Below are 24,679 nucleotides of genomic sequence, written 5' to 3' on the forward strand. Positions count from 1 at the left end.
TATGAGGAGGGTCTGTGGCACATTGGGGAGGGTCCACGTGGTATTAGGGAGTTCCATGGGGCACTGGTTTCAAAAATGAGCATTTCATAACTATCCATGACTTCTGCTGAGACTCGGTGCTCGCTGGTGGTCTCCACTCTCTCCCTGGAGGTCCAGCTTTAGGCCATGGAGCACAGACAACCTGGCTCTTCCCTCCAATGAACTCCAAAGGTCCTTGTGAAGGAGTGAGGAAGGGCAGGTCACCACCAGGAGCACTCAGCCCTGTGCCCACAGCCCTTACACACGTGCCCAGGTTCCCACTCTTGCCCCTTGGTTCCTGGCACGTGTTTTGGTTACCCCTTGTCCCTGGGAGACATTTCTCTTCCAGGCTCTACCTCACCTGCTCCCAAACTGGCTCAGGCAAACTTAAGAGCTGCATGACTCTTGTTAAGGCTCCCTGAAACTCCTCTGCTGAGGGCTCAGCCCATACAATGTTTGGGTTGGAAAGGCCCTCAGAACTCATCGCATTCCAGCCCTGCCATGGGCAGGGACACCTTCCACTAGCCCAGGTTGCTCCAAGCCCTGTCCAACCTGGCCTTGGACATTTCCAGGGATGGGGCAGCCACAAAAACGTGCACCCTGTTTACAGACAAAATAACCCTGATTTTTTGTTGTTGTTGTTTAATTTATTTTACAACACACAGACACGTCATTGTACAACACAGTAAAAAAAAAAAAAAAAAAAAAGACGACTAAACAAAAAGCCTGTCGGAAGAACAAGTTTCACTACACACATCTCAGGAGACTGAACGTTCCCCCGTGTCTCCGGGACAGCCCTCGGCTGGTTTCCAGCTCCCCCTGTGGATGCGGAGGGAGGTCCCGGCTCACTGGGCGGGCACGGCCAGGCGGGGCAGCAGCGGCGCTGCCTTCTGGCTGCGCTCGGCCGACATGTGCTCCAGGCGCTCCGTGTAGAACCCGTTGAAGTCCAACCTGGGAGACAGAACACACCAGAGGTGGGGGACGCTGTGGAGGAACCTCCCCGGGGCCCCCGCAGCGAGCCCCGGCCCCGCCTGCCCTGCCCGAGCCGGGTGGGTCCGAGCGAGGTGGGATGTCTGTGCTGAGCTGCAGGTGCTGGTGACACCTCTGGTGTGCCTGTCCCTCGACAACAGGCTCAGTGTCACCTGTGCTTTACATCCCAAATACATCGGGAAGGAACAAACGCTCCCAGCCCCTCTTCAGAGCTGCAGCTTGACCTCCCAACACTGCTGCAGTGTCACCTGGGGACAAGGGGTGGAGTGAGGGCTCCTCAGTCCCAGCGCCTTCCCGGCCACTTCCCACCTCCCCTTAACACCAGAATCACAGAATATCTGAGTGGGAAGGGACCCCCAGTCCAGCTCCTGGCCCTGCACAGACACCCCAGCAATCCCACCCTGTCCCTGAGGGAATTGTCCAAACGCTCCTGGAGCTCTGGCAGCCTTGGGGCTGTGCCCACTGCCCTGGGGAGCCTGGTCAGTGCCAAACCAAGACCAGACTCCACCACCACTGAACTCTGGTACTAATTCCCACAGGAAATCCACGTATTATTCCCTGTAACCACCACATAATGCTGTGGTTTCCATCCCCACCACCTCCTTGCTGACACTGGGATGCTTCACACAGATCCACCATTCACCAAGACGAGCAAGAGGTTGGAAGGTTCTCCGCTACAAACACCAAGTGCTGCTGATACTTGTAAACACCTCTCCAAAACAGGCAACATCAGGGATACTGTAATCCTGTCTCCTTGATAATCCTAAAAGATGCCATAGAACCACCCATCCCCACACCTGCTGCGACCTTCCCACGGCAGATCCCAAACCAACCACGGCATGTGCAGCTCTTACCCTCGTGTGCCCTGGGACACTGAATCAGTGCAAGCCTGTGAATCACACCAAAGTTACTCTCTCCATTTCTCAAATTAGGTTGCTCCAAAACCAACTGAATGGGCACAATATTTGAGTTTCATGTTGCTTAACAACCTCACACAAATGGCAACAAATTGTTCCTTGACATTTTTTGGTGCCTGCAGAAAACAGAGCCTCGACAGATGGAATTTATCTGTTGCTCTCTCCTGGTTGAAAAGCTTACATTGCTTTCGTCCTTCAGGAATTGTACCAGGGAAACCTGGCACTGAGGTGAGTGTACTGACCAAGTTTTGATTCAAACATAAGGTCAGGACTCAGCTACATCACTGCTTTGAGGACCCGCTCCATTTCTAAAGCTGTTTTATTGGTGAATTGTAGATTTTTCTTGGCTTCCCTTTCAGCTGTTTTCAGGTTTTAATGATCTGTGATAACTATTTCTTAAGAATTTGCGTGGTGCTGCCTCAAAACCTGCTTGCACTGCAGTTTCTTCCTTGGTAGCTGGAACTGGGGTTTGCATCACTTCACGTCCCAGTGACTTACTCTGAGCTCAACTTCCTCCAAACTGGTGAAGGAAGGATGTCTGAAAACCGCACTGATGGTAAGATTTCTAAGAATGTGGACTTAACCCTTCTGACAAAGCCCCCTGTGCTCCAATTCTTCTCCTTTTCACCCCTGGGATGTGAAGGAATAACTGGAGAGTTCCTGCAGTTGCCAATCCTCTGTCAGCACTGCTGCTGATGGAGCCATGGAACAGCTGCAGCTGTGCCAGGGGAGGTTCAGGTTGGATCTCAGGGAAAGGTTCTTCCCCTAGAGGGTGGTTGGCACTGACCAGGCTCCCCAGGGCAGTGGGCACAGCCCCAAGGCTGCCAGAGCTCCAGGAGGGTTTGGACAGTGCCCTCGGGGACGGGGTGGGATTGTTGGAGTGTCTGTGCAGGGCCAGGAGTTGGACTGGATGATCCTCAGGGGTCCCTTCCAACTCAGGATATCCTATGATTCTGTGAGGCACCTGAGCAGGACTTGGGCACACCAGAGGTCTGCAAGTCACCTGTGAGCTCTTAAGGAAACCCTCTGGATCTCCATCATCTGTTGTTTGAGGCCACAAACAAAATCAACAGTTGTGCCTCAGTTACTCAGTACTATAAACTGAATAAACATTAACTAGGATCAAATAAATGATGAGCAAGTACTACAACTGTGAATAAAGGGCTATTCTGTTATCTACCTGAAATGCTGACCATCACCCTTGAAAAGCACTCCTATAAAAAGGTTATAATTTATAAAAAAAGACTAGTATGTCTTATAAACTCTTCCATCTCTTTGTCAAATATGTTACTTCAGATGGCAACTGTCTCTGCTCTGGTTCTCGGGTTCCTGTTGCCATAGAGCCCAGGCCTGGAGCCAACAATCCCCACAGGCTCAATGAGAGCTGAATGTCACCCCTGGGCATCCACTGTGGGGCTTCCACTCCTGAAATCACTCCTGAGCAGCCTGTAGGGATGGAAAGACACGTCCCATGTCCCATGGCCTGTTAACATCCACCATTTCCACCAAGGAAATGTTTGTCAGGAGAGGTCCAGCTGCCTCCAACGTATTGGTGAAGACTCAAGTGGTTCCAGACAGTCCAAATTGGGATGGGGGGGACTTGATAGTGATGACAGTGCTGATGGCATAGACTCAGTATTTCCTCAATGGAACCGGGGCATTGAAATAATGGGGACAAAGTACTCAGACCTTCTTCTGAGCCACTGGATGCAGCTTAGTTCTCAATGTAACCCACTTGGTAACAGCACTTGGTTTCCTCAGAACCCCCTGAACCACCACACTTCTCCTTTTCCCTGAAGCAGGAAGTACTGCTTGCAAAACCCAATCTCTCCATATTTGGAAGAACTGGCTCCAGAGGTTTCCCAGCTCAGGAGTCACCCGTGAGCCACCTGAGTGTGGACTGTGGGACACAAAGGTGGAGGACAGTCCCCGGCCATGGCAGCACGGCCAGGGCACAGAGCCAGGCTCCACAGTGCAGCACCAGCCTGTCCCACCCCTCTGGCAGGTGTGTGATGCTGACACAAGGCTCTTTTGTGACTAGGGCAGGTCATTTGGTCTTCAGCACTGTGCTGGCCATGCCCTGTGCACCCTGAGCAGCTGGATCATGGAGGGAGTCGCCATCAAGATCTCCTGGACGGAGCACCACGAACGAGCCTGTCTCTCAGAACTTGTTCTGGAAATGATGAAAATGCAAGTGCTGGATGAAGGAGGCAGAGCTGGAGCACTGAGGAGGAGGAAATGTTCTTGCCTGGATGACTCAACTGCTTGTGGCCCCCACCCCTGAATCCAGCCCGACTCTGGATGCTCCTGTGACACCCAGGAGTGATGGCAGCCAGGGAAGAGTGAGAGCTTAATCCCTTTGGCCCTTTCCTACAGATGGATCCTGCCTGTGACCTACAACAGCCTGATGATAATGAACAAGGATGCCCAGGCAGATGAGGATGATATAAAACGTTGGGAAAGCCTTGATAAGCTGCACCTGCACCTCCCAAAAGGATTTGAAGAGACTTGGCTGTGTTGGCTAGAACTGAAAGGAACAGCAATCACTTCTGCAGCTGGGGCCTGCACTCACAGCCACAAAAAACAGGTCTTGGAAATCCTGGAAGTCTTTGAACAATTTCCAAGATGAGGAGGAAACCTCTGACTCTGGTCACTTAAGAGACAGAGTGAAGCAGAGTTTTTAGGGCTGTGGAGAAGCCCTAAGTTCCCATTTCAGGGACTCGGCATCCACCCATAGGGGCAGCTCTGGAGCTGGGAAGCTCCTACCCTGGCAGGGAGGTGGAAGCAGGAGAGCTCAGAGCACCAAGTAGCCCTGTGGCACTGCATTTCCTTTCAGATGCCTGTGAGTATCCTTAAATAAGGAATACAATCCTACGAGGAAGAAGCCAAGACATTCTCTGCAGTGCTGTGGGAGCTGGGGGGCTGGACTCTGCTCCTGGAAGCACCAAGGTAACAGTGATGACAGGGTCTAGTGCTCAGCCTTGCCCTCAGCCATGGCAACACCTCAGCTCGAGCAGGAGGCCAGGGGCTGTGTGAGTGTGTGGGAGTTGGCTGGACAAGAAGTTCTCAGAAGAAAAGGACAACTGGAAGAGCAGTTTCCCATGGGAATACTTCACCAAACAGTCTTTGCAAACAGGATCCCTCGACAGCCCTGCCAGATGCTGTTAGAAAAGGACAAAGGCATGAGGAGGGGACAACAACCTCCTGAAAAAAACACTGCTGAAACCTTTTCTCTCTCTGCTTTCAGGGGTAGCACATCTCAGCAGAGGTGTGAGGGTTATCAGCCAGCCATAAAAGATGGGCAGTGAACAGAACTATATACATGGTGTATGTATATAGGCCAGTCTTCGCGAGCGAAGATTTGGGAAAGGTCATTAACCCTTCGAGCCTGCGCAGTGGATTTTTTAGGTGAGACCCAGCGTGCGCTGAACTGAGCCCACCCTTTAATCCTGAGGTTCATCTGCCGGGGCCGAGCAAGCTTGGACAGTGGCAGTGAGGGTCTCAGGACGTAGGTTTGTTTAGAGTGACCTTCTCTTAGATGGATTGTTTAGAGTGACCTTCTCTTAGATGGATTGCCTTACAAGGCTGACGAGCTCCATCTGCCCGGGGGGCTGGGAATCGAACCCGGGTCGCAGCGGTGAGAGTGCTGCACCCTAACCACTAGACCACCAGGGGCCCATGGTAATTTTATTGAAAACATGCAGGTTATAAACCCAGCAGCAAAACCTCCATCTCCTCTCTCTCTCTCATATCTTGTGTACCTGACTTTTAGGTATTTCCAGAGGAATTCTGATTTCCAAGAGGCCGCTTATTGAAAGAAATGCAGTATGTGAACTTAAAACAGCCACTTTATGATCAAACCCCTGCACAGCTTTCTCATCACAAGATACTTATGCTGCATTCAGGAATCAGAGTATTCACTGTCTCCAGAGTGAGACAATCCCTAGGAAAACTTACACTACATTTACAATATTAATAAACAAATTTCACATAATTCAAAGGAATGTGTTTTGGGGTTTTTTTTTCAAGCTTTAGGTTGAAATTCAAAGCATTGTATGATAGAATGGACTGGGTTGGAAGGGACCTTAAAGCTCATCTGTTTCCAACCCCCTGCCAGGGGCAGGGACATCTTCCACTAGACCAGGTTGCTCAGAGCTCCCAAATATATATATATTTCTCGTGCTTCCAGTGTCTTCACTGATGCACAGTTATAATCAGCGACTCCTGATCTGAACTTGGGCCCCACAGGAGGGGAAGTTACAGACACAAAAGGACTGGCTCACCTGTAGATGATGTTGAGCATGCTGTGCTCACAGTCATTGGTGCTGTAAACGCTCAGTTTGTCCAGCAGGTCCAGCAGGTGTGTGGAGAAATTGCTGTCAAACTTGTTGATGGTGGCTTCAAAGCCAGATGTGAGGTGGAGGTTGTCAGCATGCTCTGCTAAAAGCTGCAGAGACAAAGGCAGAGTGGCCCCATGTGTTTGCTGACCTGCCCTTGCCAAGGAGATACAATCATTCCCTCCTTTTCCTAACCTGCTCAGAATTACTGCCATGACACTTCCAAGACAGTTGAAGAGTTCTTAGTAGTTAAAATCCTTGCTGTGCCCAGCCTGGGAGAACCCTGGAGTAGATCCCAGTAGAGGTATCCACAAACAGACCCAGTAGAGTTATATATATGCTGCCACTGTTTATTTTCAAGCAGGAGAAAAAGACATTAAGCAGAAAGTGTGTGCTGCCCAAGACAGGCTGCAGAGCACACCAAGGACATCCTCTGTGCATCCAGGGACAGAAACATGGACAAGACAAATATCCCAGGTATGAAGGCAATGGGCTGCAAAGAGCCCACCTCACACCCCAGCAGAGCTCTGGAAATCAGAGAGCTCTGGTGCTGCAGAAAGCCTCTCTGGGGGTACCCACTGCACAATGAAAATACAACTAAGAACCTAAAAACAGAGCAGAGACTGCTATGGGAGACAGGGCCTTCAAAGCAGACTTTGAGACCACCACCAGTGCTCCAACACCGCCCACAATTCCACAGAGACTGTGCTTTCGGGGTGCTCTGGGAACTTGGAAGGTCTGTCTGCAGGAGCTGGGGCACTATCCTGACCAGCCTGCCCCCCAGGCAGAGGGAAGGGCCCGGTCACCCCTCCCCGTGTCCCACCTTGTTGGTCAGCTTCTTCTTGGCAGCCTCCTCGGCGCGCTCCTCCTCCGTGGGGGGGCCCAGCATGGTGCCGTGCTCCAGGGTGAGCCTCTCCAGCTCACTGTCCAGCTTCATGCTCTGGGTGAACCTCTGGCAAGGGCACAGGGGTGGGGAAATGGTTACAGCTCCTTCTTTCCAGCGTGGCAAAGCAGGAGGCTCAGCTCTGCTCGCCCTGCGGCTGCTGAACTCCCAGGAAAGCCAGCTCTGAGGCTCAATTCATGATGGTGACACACCCAAAGGAAGGTGGGCTTTTTTAAAGCCATGGGCTCCCTGGTGCTGGCCAGAATGTGCCCAGTCTCCATCAGTCCAACCACCTGACCCTGAAAAGAATGCCTCTACAGAGCCCTACAACTTACACCCCAAGTTCTGCTGCAGGACTGGCTGGAGAGAGGGAATTCCACTCACATGATCTCAACATGGAAAAAGGAGAGCACAGGGAATTTTGTGGAGCAAGAGGCCAAAGAAACTACCCGGGAGAGGGTGTGAGCCATCAGGCTCTAAAGCCTGCTGACAGGGAACTGAGGCTCGTCCACGGGCACTGAGCACAGGAGGGGCTGGCAAAAGGGACTGTCCCAGCTGGCTGGCACCCAGAGCAGCTGGCAGGGCTGTACACACCTGCATGCAGTTTGTGAACATGACACAGACAGACATCAGCTTGGAGAAGATCTTGAGCAACTCGGGGTTGGTCAGCATGCAGTCCTTCAGGCAGTTGTCCAGGAAGCTCGTGTGGTGGCTCAGGACATCGTCAATGTTGGATGCCTGTGACAGGACAGGACAGCAGTGACAAACCAAACCAGGGCTCATGTGCTGCACTCTCCCAGAGCTGTATCTCAGCACCCTGCCCTGACAGGGATCTCTCAGCCATGCTGGTGAGAAACTCCTCATGTACCTTCCAGAAACATCCTGAGATGGAGACTGAATCTGCATTACTGCCTTCAAAGGCTTTTAACCTTTGATTTGTCACATCACCTCCTCAACCAAACTATGCTTTCCTTAATCACCCAAGCCCTCCACTGGAAAGGACAGAGTTATCTGCTTTATGCCATGCACTTCCTTTGCTTTTAAATGTGCCTGTCATGCCCACTCCCACCTTCACAATCTCAGGGAAAATAAGTGGAAAAGAGAAAAACAAATCAAAGAACCTTAAATGTCAATAAACATATAAGGCTTAAAACATACAGGTTATTCAGAAATGTGCTTCAGGAGCCAATAAGGAACTGGGACATGCACTGCTGCAAGGATTCTGTAAGATTTTTGTCCAGCTCTGCTACTTCAATGGGCTGTTTCAGTCCTGAGTTTTAAATGATAGATTAAAATCCCCCTCTCACTCTGTACAATTATGGGATGTCCTGAAGCTCAGAACAACTTCTCATTCCTGGTTTCAGACAGGCAGGTGGGACATGAACTGGGAATGTGTTCTTCTCCAAGATACAATAAAGGCATCTTGCATGTCCCTCATGAGATAAAACCTGATTCTTGCAGTTTTTTGTTAATTAACTTCTGGGGAAGTTACTCGGAGTAGTGAACCTGAAATATTCTGTAACACACCTGGAAAATCCCACAGCTCAGGACATCACATCTCTGAAAGGAACCCAAATGATGCCTTGCCCAGATCCCCTCTCAAGAGGCATAAGTGAGCTCAGCTCAACAGGGAAGTGAGCTTAGCCTCTCCCAGATCACACTGCAGTGGAGAAGTGCTCCAGCCTTGCCCACCTGCAGTGGGAACAGACATGTGGAATAGCCACCTGAATCAGGAAGGCCCTGTTTAATACTGGACAGTCCTAGCATCCCAGTTCTTGGCAGTTGCATGGAAGAGAAAGCACAGACTCCATTTTTAAGAGCACTGTAAGTCAGCCAAGGAATCAGCTGGAGATGTTTGGACTGGTTTATGATCTTTGCACTCTACATCCTTCTTCCTTTTCCACAGTTCTCTTTCTTCTGTGTATGGGAATGTTCAGCAGAACAGCCCTTACATAAGAGGGTGCAGGGTGTGAGCTGGGCAGAGACAGGAGGATGCAGCACAGGGAAGGGGTATATGACTGACGAAGCAGAAAGGTGATGCAGAACAGCAGCACTACAAGTGCCTCCAACAAAACCAACAGACTCCTGCAGTAACTGAGATCAGGTATTTTTTTCCCTATCTTAAATTTGCTAAGACCTCCATTCCAACTTCCCTCTAGCACCCACACTCACCAACTTCAGGTTCTTCTCAAGAATGTGCCATGTTGGCTCCATCACTTCAAACATCATGTAATACTGGATATTCTGCACAAAATTCAGCATCCGCTGCCGCAGTGTGAAAGCACCAGCAAACCTAGGGGAGAAATCACACCCACACAGCTCAGAGTTAGCAAATGCCACCAAGAACTATCACCAGGCTTGCACAGCGAAGCAGAGCTAAATATTTCTGTCCTAGCAAATTCCCTGCTGCAGTGTGAGAGGGATTATAAAGCCAATGCAAACCATCTCTGATTATTTTCCATGTATCCCAATGGTTTTCCCTCAATTACCAGTCAGAGTTTTGAACCTGTTGTAGAATGGACAATGACTTTGAATATTCGCCTACATTCAAATAAAATTTTAATATTAAATATTAAAGCAATTTTACTAGTGTAACTATTGAGTGAAACCTAAAATGTTATAATTTGAGCTCTCCCAGCCTGTAAAACACTTGTAAGGATCTTTTTCACGTCAATATTATGTGAGCCATGTCATGATGTACCTAAACAGCAAGAAGGAAACCCAAAACTGACCCAGCTGAAAAAAAAGAAAAAGGCCATACCACTTAGCTGAATGCAGGGAGAATTGCTTGGCTGTCTTATTGCTGATCCACACGTTGCACAACTGCCTTTCCACATGTTTGCAATAGAACATGTGTCTGAAAAGCATCTGGTACCTTGTCAGTGCTTTCCTGGAAAGAAAGGAGAAACCCATCCAGTTCTTGATTGACAGACTAAGCTGTGAAGGCTGAGGCTGCTCAAAGGTAAAGAGACTCTACACAATATGTTCCTCACGCCTTCAGACGCACACAAATCGCATTGAAACAATCTGAACCAAAGGGAAAAAGAACCACATTTGTAACCATCCCAAAGAATTTCTCTCCAAGGAGTCCCTCCTCCGTATTTCCTGCCAGTGGGTACATCACCAGCCTCCTTCAACCCCCTCGAGCTCCACGCACAGAGGTCACTCACAGAGGGGGAGTGAGGGCTGAAAGCCCGTGGTCTTGTACCCACTGTGCTAAGGCTGCTGTGATCACCCAATAATTCACCAGGATTTTCCACAGAAAGGGAGAAAAAGCGGTAACCAAGCTACAGGCAGCATTACCCCAGCAGCAATGCACTGTCACAAGCAGATGGGGCTGCTTATTTATAGCTCCAGGGACTGGATTCGGGTCTGTGCTCAGACACTTGAGCGTAGGTGTCTGCACAGCTCCAGTCAGTACAGTTCAGGAAACCTCACCAAATCCTATTTTCACTTCCACAGCTCCCATCAGAGCTAACACACTCCACTGGAAAGAAAGAGATGCAATTCCCAAAGCATCACGTCGCTAGAAAAAGCGATCCCGCTGAATTTTCAGAGGGGAAATTAAGGGACCAATTTGTTGTTGGCATTTAGCAATTCGACATCTGTCACCTCACCCTGTTCATGCAACGCTGCTTGTCCCACAGCAATGGGTCTGCCAGGGTTTCTCCAGGCAAACAAGAGGCATATCCCTGTGGAAAAACGAACCATTCCCTCACAACTCCATTAAATGCAAAATAGTTTGCTATCAATCCCCTACCAGCAGCCTGTACCCCTCCAGTTTGCAACCAAGGGATACCAGAAAGTGTATTTTTCTTCTGCTCTCCAGGTTTGAGGAATGTTTGATTCTTGCATGGAAACCCCCTTGTGAGAGTTCATATTCTCATGGAAGATACTTCAGAAAGCCAAGGGCACGTGAAATCTGGGTGACCAGTCACAGGTGAAACCAAGGACCAGGCTGGGAAAGCATCCCTAAGAGAACTGGGATTGTTCAGCCTGGAGAAGAGAAGCTTTGGGGTGACCTAATTGTGGCTTTCCAGGGCCTGAAGGGAACCTGCAGGAAACATGGAGACTTTTTACAAGGGCCTGGAGTGCCAGGACAAGGGGGAATGGCTTCCAGATGAAAGAGAGAAGGTTTAGATGGGATATTGGGAAGAAATTGTTCCCTGTGAGGGTGGGGAGGCCCTGGCACAGGTTGCCCTGGAAGTGTCTAAGGCCACATTGGATGGGGATTGGAGCAACCTGGGGTAGAGGAAGGTGTCCCTGCCCATGGCAGGGGGTGGAACATGATGAGCTTTAGGATCCCTTCCAACTCAAACCATTCCATGATTCTCTGATCTACGTCTTCCCACCACTTCAAATGAAGATCTGACTTCCCAAGCATGCCTCAGACACGGGGCTCTACTGAAGAGACAACCCATTATGCACAGTATACAAATGAGAGAAGCAGAGCTCAGCAACCCCAAAGCATTCCTTACTCATCAGCAACTTATAACACCACTTAAAATAGACAGGATTTCCAGCATCTGCCATGTGAAAACGTGCTTCAACCCCATGCCTTTTTTTCCTTCAACGGATTGTCACCTTACCTGTTTATGATAAGGGACAGAGGCCACTTAACGATGTAGTCAAAGGAAAATGCTTCCAGGCCGCTGAGGGTGAGCTCTGTGGGGTCTGCACTGATGATGGCCTTCTCCTGCTTGGTTTCTATGGCCAGCACTCTCAAGAGCTGTGTGATGAGGTCATGGGGCATCAACTCAATCTATAAAGGAAGAGCAGGAAAAAAAATGAACCCACAGGTTATTCACAACTGCCGTGTAGCACGTACAGAGTGCACGTGATCCGAGTGACACCCCAGTCACCACACCAACCTGGGAAGCAGCAGGTTCTCACAGGCACACAGATCTTCCCAAATCATGGCAGGCCTTCTTGCTAAATTCTGCTTCCATCCATTCTTACCTTTAAATCATCCTTGAAAGGGTCTGTGTTGGCTGTGCTCATCCTCAGGGCTAATTCCAGCAGGGCCTCCAGCCTCGTAGTTATGATGTCGTCTACGGGCTTCTTAAGCTCCTCTTCTGTGAGGTCCATGAAGTGAACAAAAAAGTCCCCTTGATCCATCAGGAAATAGTGTTTTATAGATCTGCTCAAGAAAATGAAGGGACAATTGATTATTTTTTTTAAAGCCCAGGTTAATCCATATCAAACCCAAAGGAATAAAAGCAATCGATTCAACCAGGCTGCCGGGTTGGATCACAGAATGTTCCTCTTCCTAGAGAACACACAGCCATAAATAACCAATTTGAAGACTAGTCTTTTATGGATGTCTCCCCCTCCCTACCCCCTCAGTCAGAACACTTTTGTGCAGTCAGATCAGGGCTGCTGCTGTTCTTTTTCCACCTCGAAAAATGCACCTCAGAAAAAACCCCTATGTATGCAACACATTGCTGGGCACAGGCTCCTGCTATCCTGAACAAATCCCAAACCTCCATGGTGTGCACATCCTGCTGAGGGGCAGCAACCAGTTCAGAGCAGAATCTTGGACTCCTCTCAGTGAACAAATATCTGTGCAGATTTTTTTTTAAGTCCAGCAGACTATTGTTATAATAGGACGCATAAACTTTGAATTTTCACATGGCACCAGAGAGGATTAACTGCACTGGGCCTGGAACTTGGAGACAGCTCTGAGGTGAGTCTGAGGATTAACCCAGAGCCTGGCCAGAGATCACACATGATAACTGCATGCTTTGGAGCAAAAATAGGACCCTCACAGCCTTAACACAATGTGGATGCAGACTCCTGATCTAACTGGGCTAGACAAAGCCCTGACCTAGTTTTGACAGCAGCCTTCCAAGGAATTTGGACCAGAGACCCCCAGACATCCTCTCCACTCAACATTCCCATGATTTTAGCCTTCTCTTTTTTCCTCTCTTCAGGTAAAAAACCCCAATCTTATTTTTTAGGTCAAACTTTCTAACAGAAGTAGAGAGAACAAACTGATAATATCCCAAGAGAAGAGGTAACTACAAAGTGTCCCCTATAAGAAGCAACCTATTTATCATGCATTTAGTAAGATAAATCAAACCTTAGGTGAGCCACCAGCTCTTTCTCCTCCATCAGGAAGTCCAGGAGAACTTTGCTAGCATAGTTATATGCTTTTTCTATTTGTTCCACATAGGCTCTCTCTTTCAAAGTATAGATGACCTCCTTGGCCACAGGGCAGGTAACATCTCGCCCACACTCCCTCACAACATTTAAATATTTCCCTAAAAAGAAAAGCAAGAATGACCCATATTCATCCCCACTGTGCAGCCAACAGGGAAACTTCCACACCACCACTTTCAAGACATGCTGCAAAATGTTTACACCCACTTCTACTGGGAAGGATTTACACACCTTTCAAAAGATGATGCAGAATTTTAAACTAGGCACCTGGTACCACATCTAAGGAGACTGAGGAATGGTTTTGTTTCCCAGTGGCAACAAAACATCTCTGCACATGGCCTGAAGCTTTGCAGATGAGGTGCTGCTCTTCAGAGGGGTTTGTACTTACGGACAATGGTGGCCACTAGGTTGTTTGTTTCATTTAACCCCCCAAATTAGCACTCAGGTGGCCAAACCTCAGCTGCCCAGCTCCATCTAGCTGGAAAACCCTCCCCACAAAACAGCCGTGAGACAGACAGCTCCCCTTGCTGCTGGACTCCTTCCCATGCCTTGTTTCATTTATAGGATTTGGTGTTCTTTTTAAATCTGACCCTTTTATTCCTCCAAATTCAGAGGGCAATGCCATAAACTGGCAAGGCCCGACGACGTTTCTGTCACCTTCACACAAAGGCATGTCTCCAGATTCCTCTCACATCACAAGTGCACCTGCACCTACCCGTGCTCAGGATTTTGTCAGCCATTTTCTGCAGGAATGAGGGAATCTGCTGCTGAACAACAGTGTATCTTTGATCCCAGTACTTGTCATTATAGTCCTCCTGAATCTTCTCCTTCTGCAGCTCATGTTCCTCCACCATGAACTCACTGAACAGAAAGCAGAGGTTTAGAAGCAGGAAGTGGTACAACGAGGATTACTTTTTTTCCCCTGTAAACTGGCAATATGGGCTATCAGCAACAAGGTCTCATGAGAACACATGCCAGTCAAGAGCTGAAATCAGTCTGTATTTCAAGCAAGAGAAGCATTAGGCACTGTCTCTGCTAATCTGCAATCAATTACAACAGAAGCAGAATTTTATAGGGTTCAAAAACCACATTTAAACATTGTCTGGTTGTCAATGCAGAGGAAGCTGCCTTTGTCTGCCTTAATTAATTCAGGCATTAATTTAAGGCATTATTTCAGCTATTTTAACCTGAGCTCTGCCCCCGCTCTGGATTCTGAAATGCAGCATAAACTATTAAACACAGAGAAATGCTTCAAATGATTCTACAAAAGCCAAAAAACTTCAGAGAGTGTTGTTCCAGGCCCCCAGGCTATGCAGATTCGACAGAGAAGATCAGTGTTTCTTAGCTGTTGCATTTCATTTTCATCCCTGAACTGTTCTTTACCTGTAGGGATCATTGATGATGCCTCGATATATCCACTTCTCCAGGATTTCAAAATAAGGCACACTGGCTGCCTTGGTTAAATACAGGCACAGCTCCTGGGCCTGGCCGTCCCCCGTGTAATTGAAAGTCTTGTCATGGAGTAGGCTCAGGGTGGATCCTCCCATACACTCACCCTTATCCACGGAAGTAGCTGGAATTTAAAAATGTAGATATAAGGCACTTACATACTGAAATGTCTTGAAAAAAAACCCCAAATGGTCCCCAGACTAAAAAACCCTCCAGGGCAGGAGAACTGAACTCAGGCAGACACAAGATACACTGTGGCTTAGAGTCCAAAAACCTCTTATGCTGTGAGGGGACCACGGGTAGAGATCCACTTGCCAGGTGGGGATGGAAGAAACACACACACCAGTGACCCCAAACCCCTCTAATCTTAAAAGCCTTGGCTACAACACTGCCATGCATATGGCTCAAACACCAGGATTTAGGGAGGTTATTAGGGAAATCTGAACAAATATTTAGGTCCAGATAAATTCTCTGAGCTGAGTAATGCACAAGTATTCTCACATCTGTGACCAACAACATCATGCGATGGCACAGTCCAGGACTGGACAATACCAAAAGGGCAAAGGGTACAAGTTGGAGAAACAGAAAGAAATGTTCACAAAGAGGGTGGTGATGTCATGGGAAAGGGCCCAGAGTGGCAGAGGATTGTCCAGGTTTGCCTGGATGTGGCCCTGAGCAACCTGTTGTAGCTGTAAGCAAGGGGCTGGACTGGGAACTTCCAGGATCACTTCTGGTGGAACCAGTGTGTGGTTATACACCCACACACAGCTGGAGAGGGGTTTGGAAAGAAGCTGAGCAGAGACAGCAGTGGTGGATACAGCTGATGGGAAGGGCATGGGCTGTGAAGGTAAAGGACATGAACATGCCTCTTGACAGCTCCAAAGGGCAGGTTGGGCCCTAGAGCTCTCCAAAAACAGAGCAGTGCCCTGACAAGTACAATTCCCCTTGGCTTTCCCCTTTAATAAAACAGAAAATTAAAATGAGACATGCCCTGCCTGTGGTGCTGCTCTGCACAGTTGTCAGAAGCTGTCAAAATGTAATGACTGCATTTTGAGAGTTTACCAAGTGAAGCCAGAATCTCCAGGGTCCTCATTGTGGGCTGGATATAAAACCACAGTTTCTGCAGTGACAGAAGTCCCTGTCTCTGAAGGTGTTCCAGTTGGGTAATTAGGATCATGTATTCCTTGATTAGAGTCCTCATGGCAGCAGCCAGAGCATGATTCACCTGTCCATACTCAAAGGAAGACTTCTCCTCTATAAACCTGTAAAAAGCAAAACAGAAACTCTTTCAGGCAAGGCAACTTCTACCATTTTCAGGGATTTTACCTTCAGGACACTGTACAAGAACATAAGTGTGCTGGAAAACACACTGGTCTTCGGCTTGAGTCCCTCTATTTCCTGGTAGGAATGGGGAATACATTAGTACACTTCCTAGTAGGGAAAGCTGTGGGAAGATGTTTCTTCTCCAATTGCAGGGAAACTAAAATCATTTGCAAAACCACTGTGTAGAAAGAAAGAGGCAGGATTTTCAAGGTGATTGTCTTTGCATAAGCAACAGATCAGAGGCCAGGAAAAGATCTCAAGAGGCAGGAATGCGTGGGGAAAGCACTGGTGCTGGATTCTGACACCACATGGCACAGCAGGGATTCATCTGACCAGATTTAGATGGCTCCAGACATGTTAGTGGAGAGAGACAGATGCCTCTGAACACAAGTCACATCATCTGGAAGGAGAGGTGTAGAAGAGGTTGGATGAATCACATCCTAAAAATGCTTCTTTTTTTCTTTGCTGATCTTTTAGGGACTCTGAAGCAAATGTAGAAACTGCACAGCAAACATTTGCTGTTAGGGAGGTGCACCTTATGCCAAGACCTTTCAACAATTACTTAAGGTATCTATGAGAACAGCAGGTTCTCCTGCTCAGAATCACACAAAGGTTGTCTAGTCCTGGATGCCCAGAGGATAGCACAAAGCAGGAAACATGGAGAAATTCATGGGAAGAGACAAACCAGAATAGTTGAACAGATCCTAATTGCACTTGGCCTGAATTTACAAGGTCAAGTCTGGAAAAACACCAAAGGTGTGTGAATGAAAAAGCGAAGTGGCAGCACAAAGGAAAAACCCAGCAAAAGCAAATGTAGCTAAAACCCACCCAAATAAATTGTCACTCATCTCATATCCCCGAGGGTTTAAATTAAGCCTGGAAGTTAACAGTTGTAGCATGACAGATTCCTTATGCTCAAAGGAGAACCTCCTGCTCTGACAGCTTGGGTACCTGGTGACAGCAGAGTAACTTGCTGCCACAGGAAGAATCCTGGTCACCAGCTCCTTGATGGACAAGTCCAAGTTGGGATCGACTGAGAAGGCTCTGTTCTGCCTGCCCACGAGAGGCTGTGCTGTGATGTACCTCCCATCCACACCAATCAGAACATACAGCAAGTCCTCCACAATCATGGATTCCTGGGAAGCCAGTGGCAAGGTACCTGTTTCCAAAGAGAGGACAGAGAAGGGACACAGTCAGGACGTGCCAACCTGATCATCCACTCATTTCAGTCTCGTACCCGAAGCTTGGAAGGGACACACACCCCCAAAGAGAGCAAAGGGACATCACACAAAGCCACATCAGGATGTAGAGAAATAAAACTGAGCTGGGGTCAACTCCAAGATGATCTACCTTGCTTTCCTGAAAAACAATCCTTTGCTCATTCATACCCAAAGCAACCCAAGCAGACAGGGCTACACATCCCACATCTGTGGCCAAGAGAACATCACCTGCAGCTCAGGCTGCTGATCCTTCCACCCTGAAGGGCTCAGTTATACTGAAACCAAGGAGTTCCATTCTCATCAACAACTTCCCAGAGCTCCCCTCCACTGAAAGACTCAAATGTCAAGAAACCAGCTCAAATACAGACATAAGGAAATGCCAGCCCAGCAAAAGCTGCAGGTGAGCTACAAACTGTGGAGCCTCTGAATGGTGCAGTCAACTAAAAACCAGCTGTAAGAAGCATAAAGGACCCAAGTCTAATATATATATAATCAAGTGCATCAGAAGATCAGGGAGCAGAGTGGCTCCAACTACAGCAAAGCTTATCTCACGAAACAAGGCAACAATCAGGGAGGTTGTTACAGTCTTAGGAGTTTTGTGGATTGATGAATACTCCCCTGTCAGGCACAGCTACAGCATTTTCAGCTGAGAATACGGATGTGATGCTCCTACAGTTGGATTTTATGGAGGCTGTGACTCGAGAGAAAAAGGATTAGATCTCGTGGAGTGGGAATTCAGCACAGTGTAAACACTGTGAACAACATAAGTTTGGGTTAATATTTGGGGTTTCTTGAACCTGCTCTTCACCTGAAGAGTGCAAGAAGCCAGGCTTTGCTTTCATTGTGAGCGTGAACATCTGAACAGCTTCTGAACGAGTACAAACCACTACAAGTCAGTGCAATTTTCTCTGTGTATCACATACCTATGGGTACTGTTGTGTCAGTGCTTAAACTGGTGCCAATTAAGAAATCCCCAAGAAGTGCAGGTCTCTCATACACCCAGGATGGAAACACTGGAACGGGCTGACCAGAATTCTTCTTGTTCTGCTTTTCTCGGAGGATTTTTCGTGTGAGCTCAAGAGGCTGTGGGGAAAAGAGAGAGGGAGAAAGAAGGGAAACAAAGCCCCAGGAGACATTCAGAAGGCCAAGAAATTTTTAATTTCAAGCAGAAATTGACTGTAAACTGATGGACTTGAGAACATAAAGTAGAATAGCTGCTGTTTCAGTAGCACAGTGTAGGGTTTAGTTTGCCAGTGCCATTTAGTCTATTGGCCTCAGTGCTGCAGAGGTGATTTTTTTAATACATTTGGCCTTTTCACCAGGGGATGCATCAAATAATGCCTGCCCACACCGCTCCTCACCACCCTGGGTGCAAGGGCACACACAGGGGAGCAGGATGGCGAGATGCACAACCATCAGGCAGTGGTTACAGGAAAGCAGGAAACTCCTTCCAGAAGCAGTAAGCACAAACATCCTATTCCAGGGGCACTGAACACCTCTGAACTCAGTGCCAAATGCAATCCAGACAATCCACCCCCAGAGAAAATGATGGAGTTTTTCACTCTCAGTAGGAGTCAGTGAAGGAAGTGAGCTCTTAAAGACTGAAAGACATTCCACCCCCAGCTCTGGGTCTCTGACACTAAAATAAATGGAGTGCAAGACCAATTATCAGCTGGAGAGGCTTGTGAGATGCACAGCCTACATGAACACTTAGAGCCCCAAGAGAACAAACACAGGGCTTACAAAGGCCATTTCTTAAACTCCACAAATGTGTGTATGTAATGGGATATGCACAGGCTCCATTTACTTTCCTACTTACACCCTGTGTGGGTGATCTGCTGGAAGGACCTCAATTTCCTCTACTCCCCAAACAGAAACAGGACTTGTATATGGAGAAATATGAAGTTTGGGCTGGGAGGGACCCCTTCTCCCAGGCAACAAGAGATAGGACAACGGGAAACAGCCTCAAGCTGTGCCATGGGAGGTTTAGGCTAGATATCAGAAGAATTTCTTCACTGAAAGAGTGGTTAATCATTGAAACAGGCTCCCCAGGGAAATGGTGGTGACATCACCTCTGGAAGTGTTCAAAAAATGAGCAGATGTGGCACCTGGGGCCATGGTTTAGTGGGCACAGTGGTATTCGGTCCAAGGTTGGACTTGATGGTCTTGGAGGTCTTTTCCAAGATTTTTTATGATCCTGTGATTCTCTTCTTGACAAGAGGCAGGGCACCTCTGCTGCAGTTCAACCTGCTCTAGTGTGACTTTGTTAACTGGTAGAGTTGACACAGTTTTGGCTACAAAGGACAGAGCTGCCTGAAAGGGAACACCTCACTTCTCCCACCTTGATGATCCCTGGACCAAAACTGGTCCAAGCAGTAACTCCAATCACTGAATGACCTCTCTGACAGTGCCAAGTAATCCCAGGGCCGGTGGCACAGCACTTGTGGTACAGGTGACAAAGCATGTGGGGCATGAATCACCTTCTCTCTGCAATCTGAAATTTAGGTCCTTGCCTTCATGGGCTGGATAAAACTCCCAGGGACTGGAAACACGGCCCACAGGTGGCACTTCAGTGCCCATGGGACAGGGTGGCAGTTTGCCACTGTCATGCTGATGAACCTGCATCTGACATCTTAAGCACTGACATCCACTGAGGTAGAGAAAGAACCCATCTCTGTGCTCAGTAAATGTCCTCCAGCTCCCTTTGTGATCCTCACAGACTGGAGATCTTCCCATGGCAGTGGCTGAGCAGAGCTCCTTCCAAGGAATGCCCTCCTGCCCCATCCCTTAATAACTCAATAGCCCTGAGTCCATGAAGGCCTTTTAGCAGAGTTTCAGCTCTTAAAGTCTCAAGGAAGTATGAATGGAGCAGCAGAGAGGCACAAATGTTTTCAACTGGCTTGCATTGCCACTTCAATCCCTCTGGCTGGGACCCACACATGCCAGGGAACACCACTTCCAGAGCTCCCAGGAAGGATGGGGACACACCACAAGGCTGCTGAGCTCCTGAGCAAACACTGCCACGGGCAGAAAAGGGAATGTCAGCACAGCTTAAAGCTGAAATGGGACAATGGAATTCCATTAACCCCAACCAGTCAGAACTGGTGGGCCTAAACGTGACTGACCTTAGAATCACAGAATGGTTTGGGATGGAAGGGACCTTCAAGACCACCTGGTTCCACCCCCTGCCATGGGCAGGGACACCTCCCACCAGCCCAGGTTGCTCCAAGCCCCGTCCAGCCTGGCCTTGGACACTTCCAGGGATCCAGGGGCAGCCACAGCTTCTGTGGGCAACCTGTGCCAGGGCCTCCCCAACCTCACAGGGAAGAGTTTAACTATGAATTTAACCTTTAAGAACTTGACCTTAACTGACTGAAATAGAAGAAGTCTACTTTTTATTAAGAATTAATCTGATCTGACTAATAAAAAGGAAAATTTTGTGCCCAAAGCTTGGGAAGAGCTCTGTACCTGCTGTGCACTGGAGCTGGCTGTGACACTGCCCAGCTGCTTCCGCAGCTCCTCGAGCTCCTGTAGGGAGATCTTGGAAGTAGATGAGGGGATGGAAAAATTCGTGGTGCTGCTGGTTGCTGCATTTGCTGCGAGTTCTGCCCTTTCTTTAGCATTTTGTTGCAGATAGTGGAGTGTCTGTACATACACAAAACAGAGAAAAGATTTTGTGAGTGCTGGACAGCACACACTAAGGCAAAAGCCATATGACCATAAGCTTGTTGTGCTGAATCCGACCACAGATCTCTCTGTCCCAGTTTTCCACGGATTATATCAAGAGGAGTGTAATTCTCAGTAGTGCTTTAATAACTCAGTAAATGCTACAACTGGTTATTTGTTGATTTTTATGGATTTCACCATCAGCTGTGCTCAAAATCATTGCATTGCTGGTACTGTTCAACACCCATTTCTAAAGGGAACACCAACCTCTTTGTCTTCAGTGAGTTTTGACAGCAGATAAACTAAAGAATCCAGATGTCTTGTGTTTTTAGACTTCAGCTCATCGTATTTCTTTAAAAAATCTTCAGGAGTTCGAGTAAACTCTGCTATTTTTACCTGTAAAACACCACATTACTATCAATTACAACTAAAATTAAATTGAATTACAGCAAACATGCAGCTCAGGCTACATAGATATGAACTTTCAGACAGAGTTAGCAATTTTCTAGTATTTAAAGCTTGACCGGTGGATGGCTTTTAAAAGCAACAATAAAAAGCAGCATTATGGCCATAAAAGTGTGCCTGGTCATGAGGGAGTTGTAGAGAGTGAGGAGGTCTCCCCTGAGCCTCCTCCTCTCCAGGCTGAGCCCCCCCAGCTGCTCCTCACAGCACTTGTGCTCCAGACCCTTCCCCAGCCTCGCTGCCCTTCTTTGGACACTCTCCAGCCCCTCCATGTCCCTCCTGAGCTGAGGGCCCAGAGCTGGACACAGCACTCCAGGGGTGGCCTCACCAGTGCTGAGTCCAGGGGCAGAATCACTGCCCTGGTCCTGCTGCCACACTGTTCCTGAGCCAGGCCAGGATCCATTGGCCCTCTTGGCCACCTGGGCACACTCTGACTCATGTTCAGCTGCTGTCACCAGCCCCCCCAGGTCCCTTTCTCTCCAGCCACTCTGTCCCAGCCCCTGGGGCTGCCGGGGGTTGTTGTGGCCAAAGTGCAGGACCTGGCACTTGGCCTGCTTGAACCTCATCCCGTTGGAATCAGCCCAACTCTCCAGCCTGTCCAGGTCCCTCTGCAGAGCCCTCCTGCCCTCCAGCAGATCGACACTCCCCCCCAACTTGGTGACATCTGCAAATCTGCTGATGGTGGACTTGACCCCCTCATCCAGATCATCAATGATGATATCAAACAGATATTCCCGACAATCTTCCCACTTCACACTCGTAACTGCGTAACTGCGATTCCAGATGAGATCACCCGGGGGGGGGTTTCTTTTCCTGCTGGATGACCCGTTATGCCCAGGAAGAGCTGGGAGGGGGTGCTGACCTTGGCGCTGTGGGCGGACACGGTGGTGGTGACATAGGGCGTGCGGTTCTTCTGCAGCAGGTCGATGTAGACCTCGGCGCCCTCCCCGCCGTGCACCCGCAGCAGGCTCAGCAGCTCGTTCACATCATGGTGGATCCTGAACTCGTTCATGCTCCCTCCTCGGCCTGCGGGACACAGGGAAAAGCAGGGAGTTGTCCTTTCGTTGCACGAGCTGAATGAAAACACGCCCGGCGCAAGCGACACTTCCAGTGCAGAGATGTTTGGCTGGGATAAGGGAATGTGCCCCAAGGAAGCAAATAAAACCTTGTGGGGCCTGATTTAGCTACACTGGCACAAACCCCACCTCAAACAGGGGTGGGCCAGCAGAGGGATTTTCCATCCGCAAAGGGAAGCCCCGTTTGTGTCCTGACAGCTGGCACTGCTGCTTTCAGCAGCACGGCCACGCTGCTGTTCCTGAACTCACTCAGAAGCAGTTTTTCCCCCATTTAGCGTCTTTATATTCCACTGCCCACTTTATTACGACCAAGCATCGAATTCTGCAGAGTTACTTAAATGAGAGTCTGAGTGAGGCATCGTAACAACAACCAAGGAGTTTAATGCAACACCCTGCACAGATTGTATCAGGCAGACACAGTGCAGATCCATGGATCAGGCACACGGACACACTCTTGGTTTGCCAAGGTCAGGGTATTGTTTAGGCTGGAATGGCTGCGGGTGCGGCACTGGGAGCGGGATCGCGCCGGGCGGGTCCCGCTGCATCCCACGGCGGATCGCCCGGAGCGGTCCCCGGGCAGCGCCTCAGCCCCAGCCCGCTCCATCCTATCCCGTCCCCCTCCATCCCGGTCCGGCCCGCTCCATATCCCATTCCGTCCCGCTCCATCTCGACCCGTTCCTCTCCAACCCGTCCCGTCCCGCCCCATACCCCATCTCTCCCATATCCCATTCCGTCCCGCTCCATCCCGTCCCGTTCCTCTTCATCCCCCCCTGTCCATCTCCATCCCGTCCCGCCCCACTCCATACCCCATTCTGTCCTGCTTCCTCCCGTCCCGTCCCATACCCCATCTCTCCCATATCCCATTCCGTCCCGCTCCATCCCGTCCCGTTCCTCTTCATCCCCCCCTGTCCATCTCCATCCCGTCCCGCCCCACTCCATACCCCATTCTGTCCTGCTTCCTCCCGTCCCGTCCCATACCCCATCTCTCCCATATCCCATTCCGTCCCGCTCTATCCCGTCCCTCTCCATCCCGTCCCGTCCCGCTGCATATCCCATTCCGTCCCTCTGCATATCCCATTCCGTCCCGCCCCCTATCCTATCATATCCTATGCTATGCTAGTCCCAATCCCGTCCCATCCCATCCCTACCTGTCCCGCCCGGAAGTGCCGCCGCGGGCGCCGGGAAGCGCGTCCCTGGCGTTGCGCACGCGCAGTGCCCGCGGTGTCGCCGCTCCGCGCTCCCCGCGCACGCGCAGTGCCCTCCCCGCCGCCCGCCATGGCGGCGCTGCCGCTGCCGCCGGGGCTGCGCCTGCGGCTCCGTGAGGGGATCCCGCAGGACACCGCCCGGGAGCTCCTCTGGGAGCCCCCTCAGCTCCCCGCTCAGCCCCTGCCGCCCTTCACCTTCGCCCCCCGCCGCCTCCGCCTCGGCCCGCAGCATCCGCTGCTGGAGGTGAGGCTCCCCCCGCAGCAGGGGGCTCGGCGCGGTGTTTTACAGCCCTGCCCGCCCGCCCACGGCCCTCTCTGCTCCTCTCTAGGACGGGGACGTGCACAGGCACCTCTACCTGCAGGGCGTCCTCACCAGCCTCGAGGAGGTCTCCGAGAGACCCAAGTAAGTGAGGAGGGGGCTCGTCAGCACGGCTGCGGGAGAGCCCTGAGCTGTGGGGTCAAGGAATGGTTCGAGTGGGAAGGGACCTTAAAGCTCATCCAGTTTCACCCCCTGCCGTGGGCAGGGACACCTTCCACTGTCCCAGGTTGTTCCGAGCCCCGTCCAGCCTGGCCTTGAACTGATGTTGGACATCCTCAAGCTCTCTGGGCAACTGCAGCCGGGGCAGCTCCAACTAGGAAGGCTAAGCCCGGGACAGAATCTTTGCCTTGCTCTTGTATGTAAAAATCGAGGAAGTACTTTGAGTGTTGTGTGAGGTTTTCCAGTGGATACCTGTTAAAAAAGCATTGGCACAACATTATCATCCATAACTGGGACTTTAGGGTCAAACAGCACTTATTTATCACATTACTGCCTTGTTTATTATTCATCAAAGCACCACTTGACAGAATGATAATAGAGATGATCCCGAAGCCATAATTGCAAATAAGAGTAATCAAGTGAAAGTGCTCAGCCATTGGAATGGGCTGCCCAGGGAGGGGGTGGAGTCGCTGTCCCTGGAGGTGTTTAAGGA

At 49.7% G+C, this 24,679-nt stretch overlaps 2 protein-coding genes across 3 annotated transcripts in view; one reads left to right on the plus strand and one right to left on the minus strand.

Annotated features, from left to right (window-relative positions):
* Nucleotides 1-643: 643 nt before the first annotated feature.
* On the minus strand, nt 644-23,725 carry TUBGCP2 (tubulin gamma complex associated protein 2). Of its 2 annotated transcripts, XM_017832735.1 has the most exons (18): nt 23,652-23,725; nt 22,290-22,453; nt 21,233-21,361; nt 20,768-20,944; nt 18,223-18,382; nt 17,031-17,238; nt 15,819-16,018; nt 14,691-14,880; nt 14,023-14,168; nt 13,228-13,408; nt 12,105-12,285; nt 11,735-11,907; nt 9,907-10,035; nt 9,318-9,438; nt 7,740-7,883; nt 7,086-7,214; nt 6,209-6,372; nt 864-969 (listed from the first exon to the last, which is right to left on the minus strand). In XM_017832735.1, the coding sequence occupies exons 2-18, from the start codon at nt 22,437-22,439 to the stop codon at nt 864-866; spliced, it is 2,688 nt and encodes an 895-aa protein (XP_017688224.1). In that variant the 5' UTR covers nt 22,440-22,453; nt 23,652-23,725. The 2 variants fall into 2 exon arrangements, with proteins under 2 accessions (XP_017688223.1, XP_017688224.1); XM_017832734.1 differs by lacking the exon at nt 23,652-23,725 and having other exon boundaries at nt 644-969.
* Nucleotides 23,726-23,778: 53 nt separating this feature from the next.
* Nucleotides 23,779-24,679, plus strand: part of ZNF511 (zinc finger protein 511) — a 3,506-nt gene continuing 2,605 nt past the window's right edge. Inside the window, exons 1-2 of the mRNA XM_017832649.1 lie at nt 23,779-23,952; nt 24,038-24,111. Of these exons, the coding sequence (XP_017688138.1) occupies nt 23,779-23,952; nt 24,038-24,111 (248 nt within the window). The remainder of the gene's footprint in view (nt 23,953-24,037; nt 24,112-24,679) is intronic.

This window comes from Lepidothrix coronata, unplaced genomic scaffold, assembly GCF_001604755.1.
Source record: "Lepidothrix coronata isolate B3197 unplaced genomic scaffold, Lepidothrix_coronata-1.0 Scaffold204, whole genome shotgun sequence".
Taxonomy (NCBI): Eukaryota; Metazoa; Chordata; class Aves; order Passeriformes; family Pipridae; genus Lepidothrix; species Lepidothrix coronata.

What these genes read in the sequence shown, in the direction of transcription:
- TUBGCP2 (XM_017832734.1), bottom strand. Translation starts at nt 22,439, where the DNA reads ATGAACGAGTTCAGGATCCACCATGATGTGAACGAGCTGCTGAGCCTG. An exon ending in TGACACAACAGTACCCATAG is followed by an intron (nt 17,239 to 18,222) that starts GTATGTGATACA and finishes CTTTGGAAACAG; the next exon opens with GTACCTTGCCACTGGCTTCC. An exon ending in TTGAGAAGAACCTGAAGTTG is followed by an intron (nt 7,884 to 9,317) that starts GTGAGTGTGGGT and finishes GTCCTGTCACAG; the next exon opens with GCATCCAACATTGACGATGT.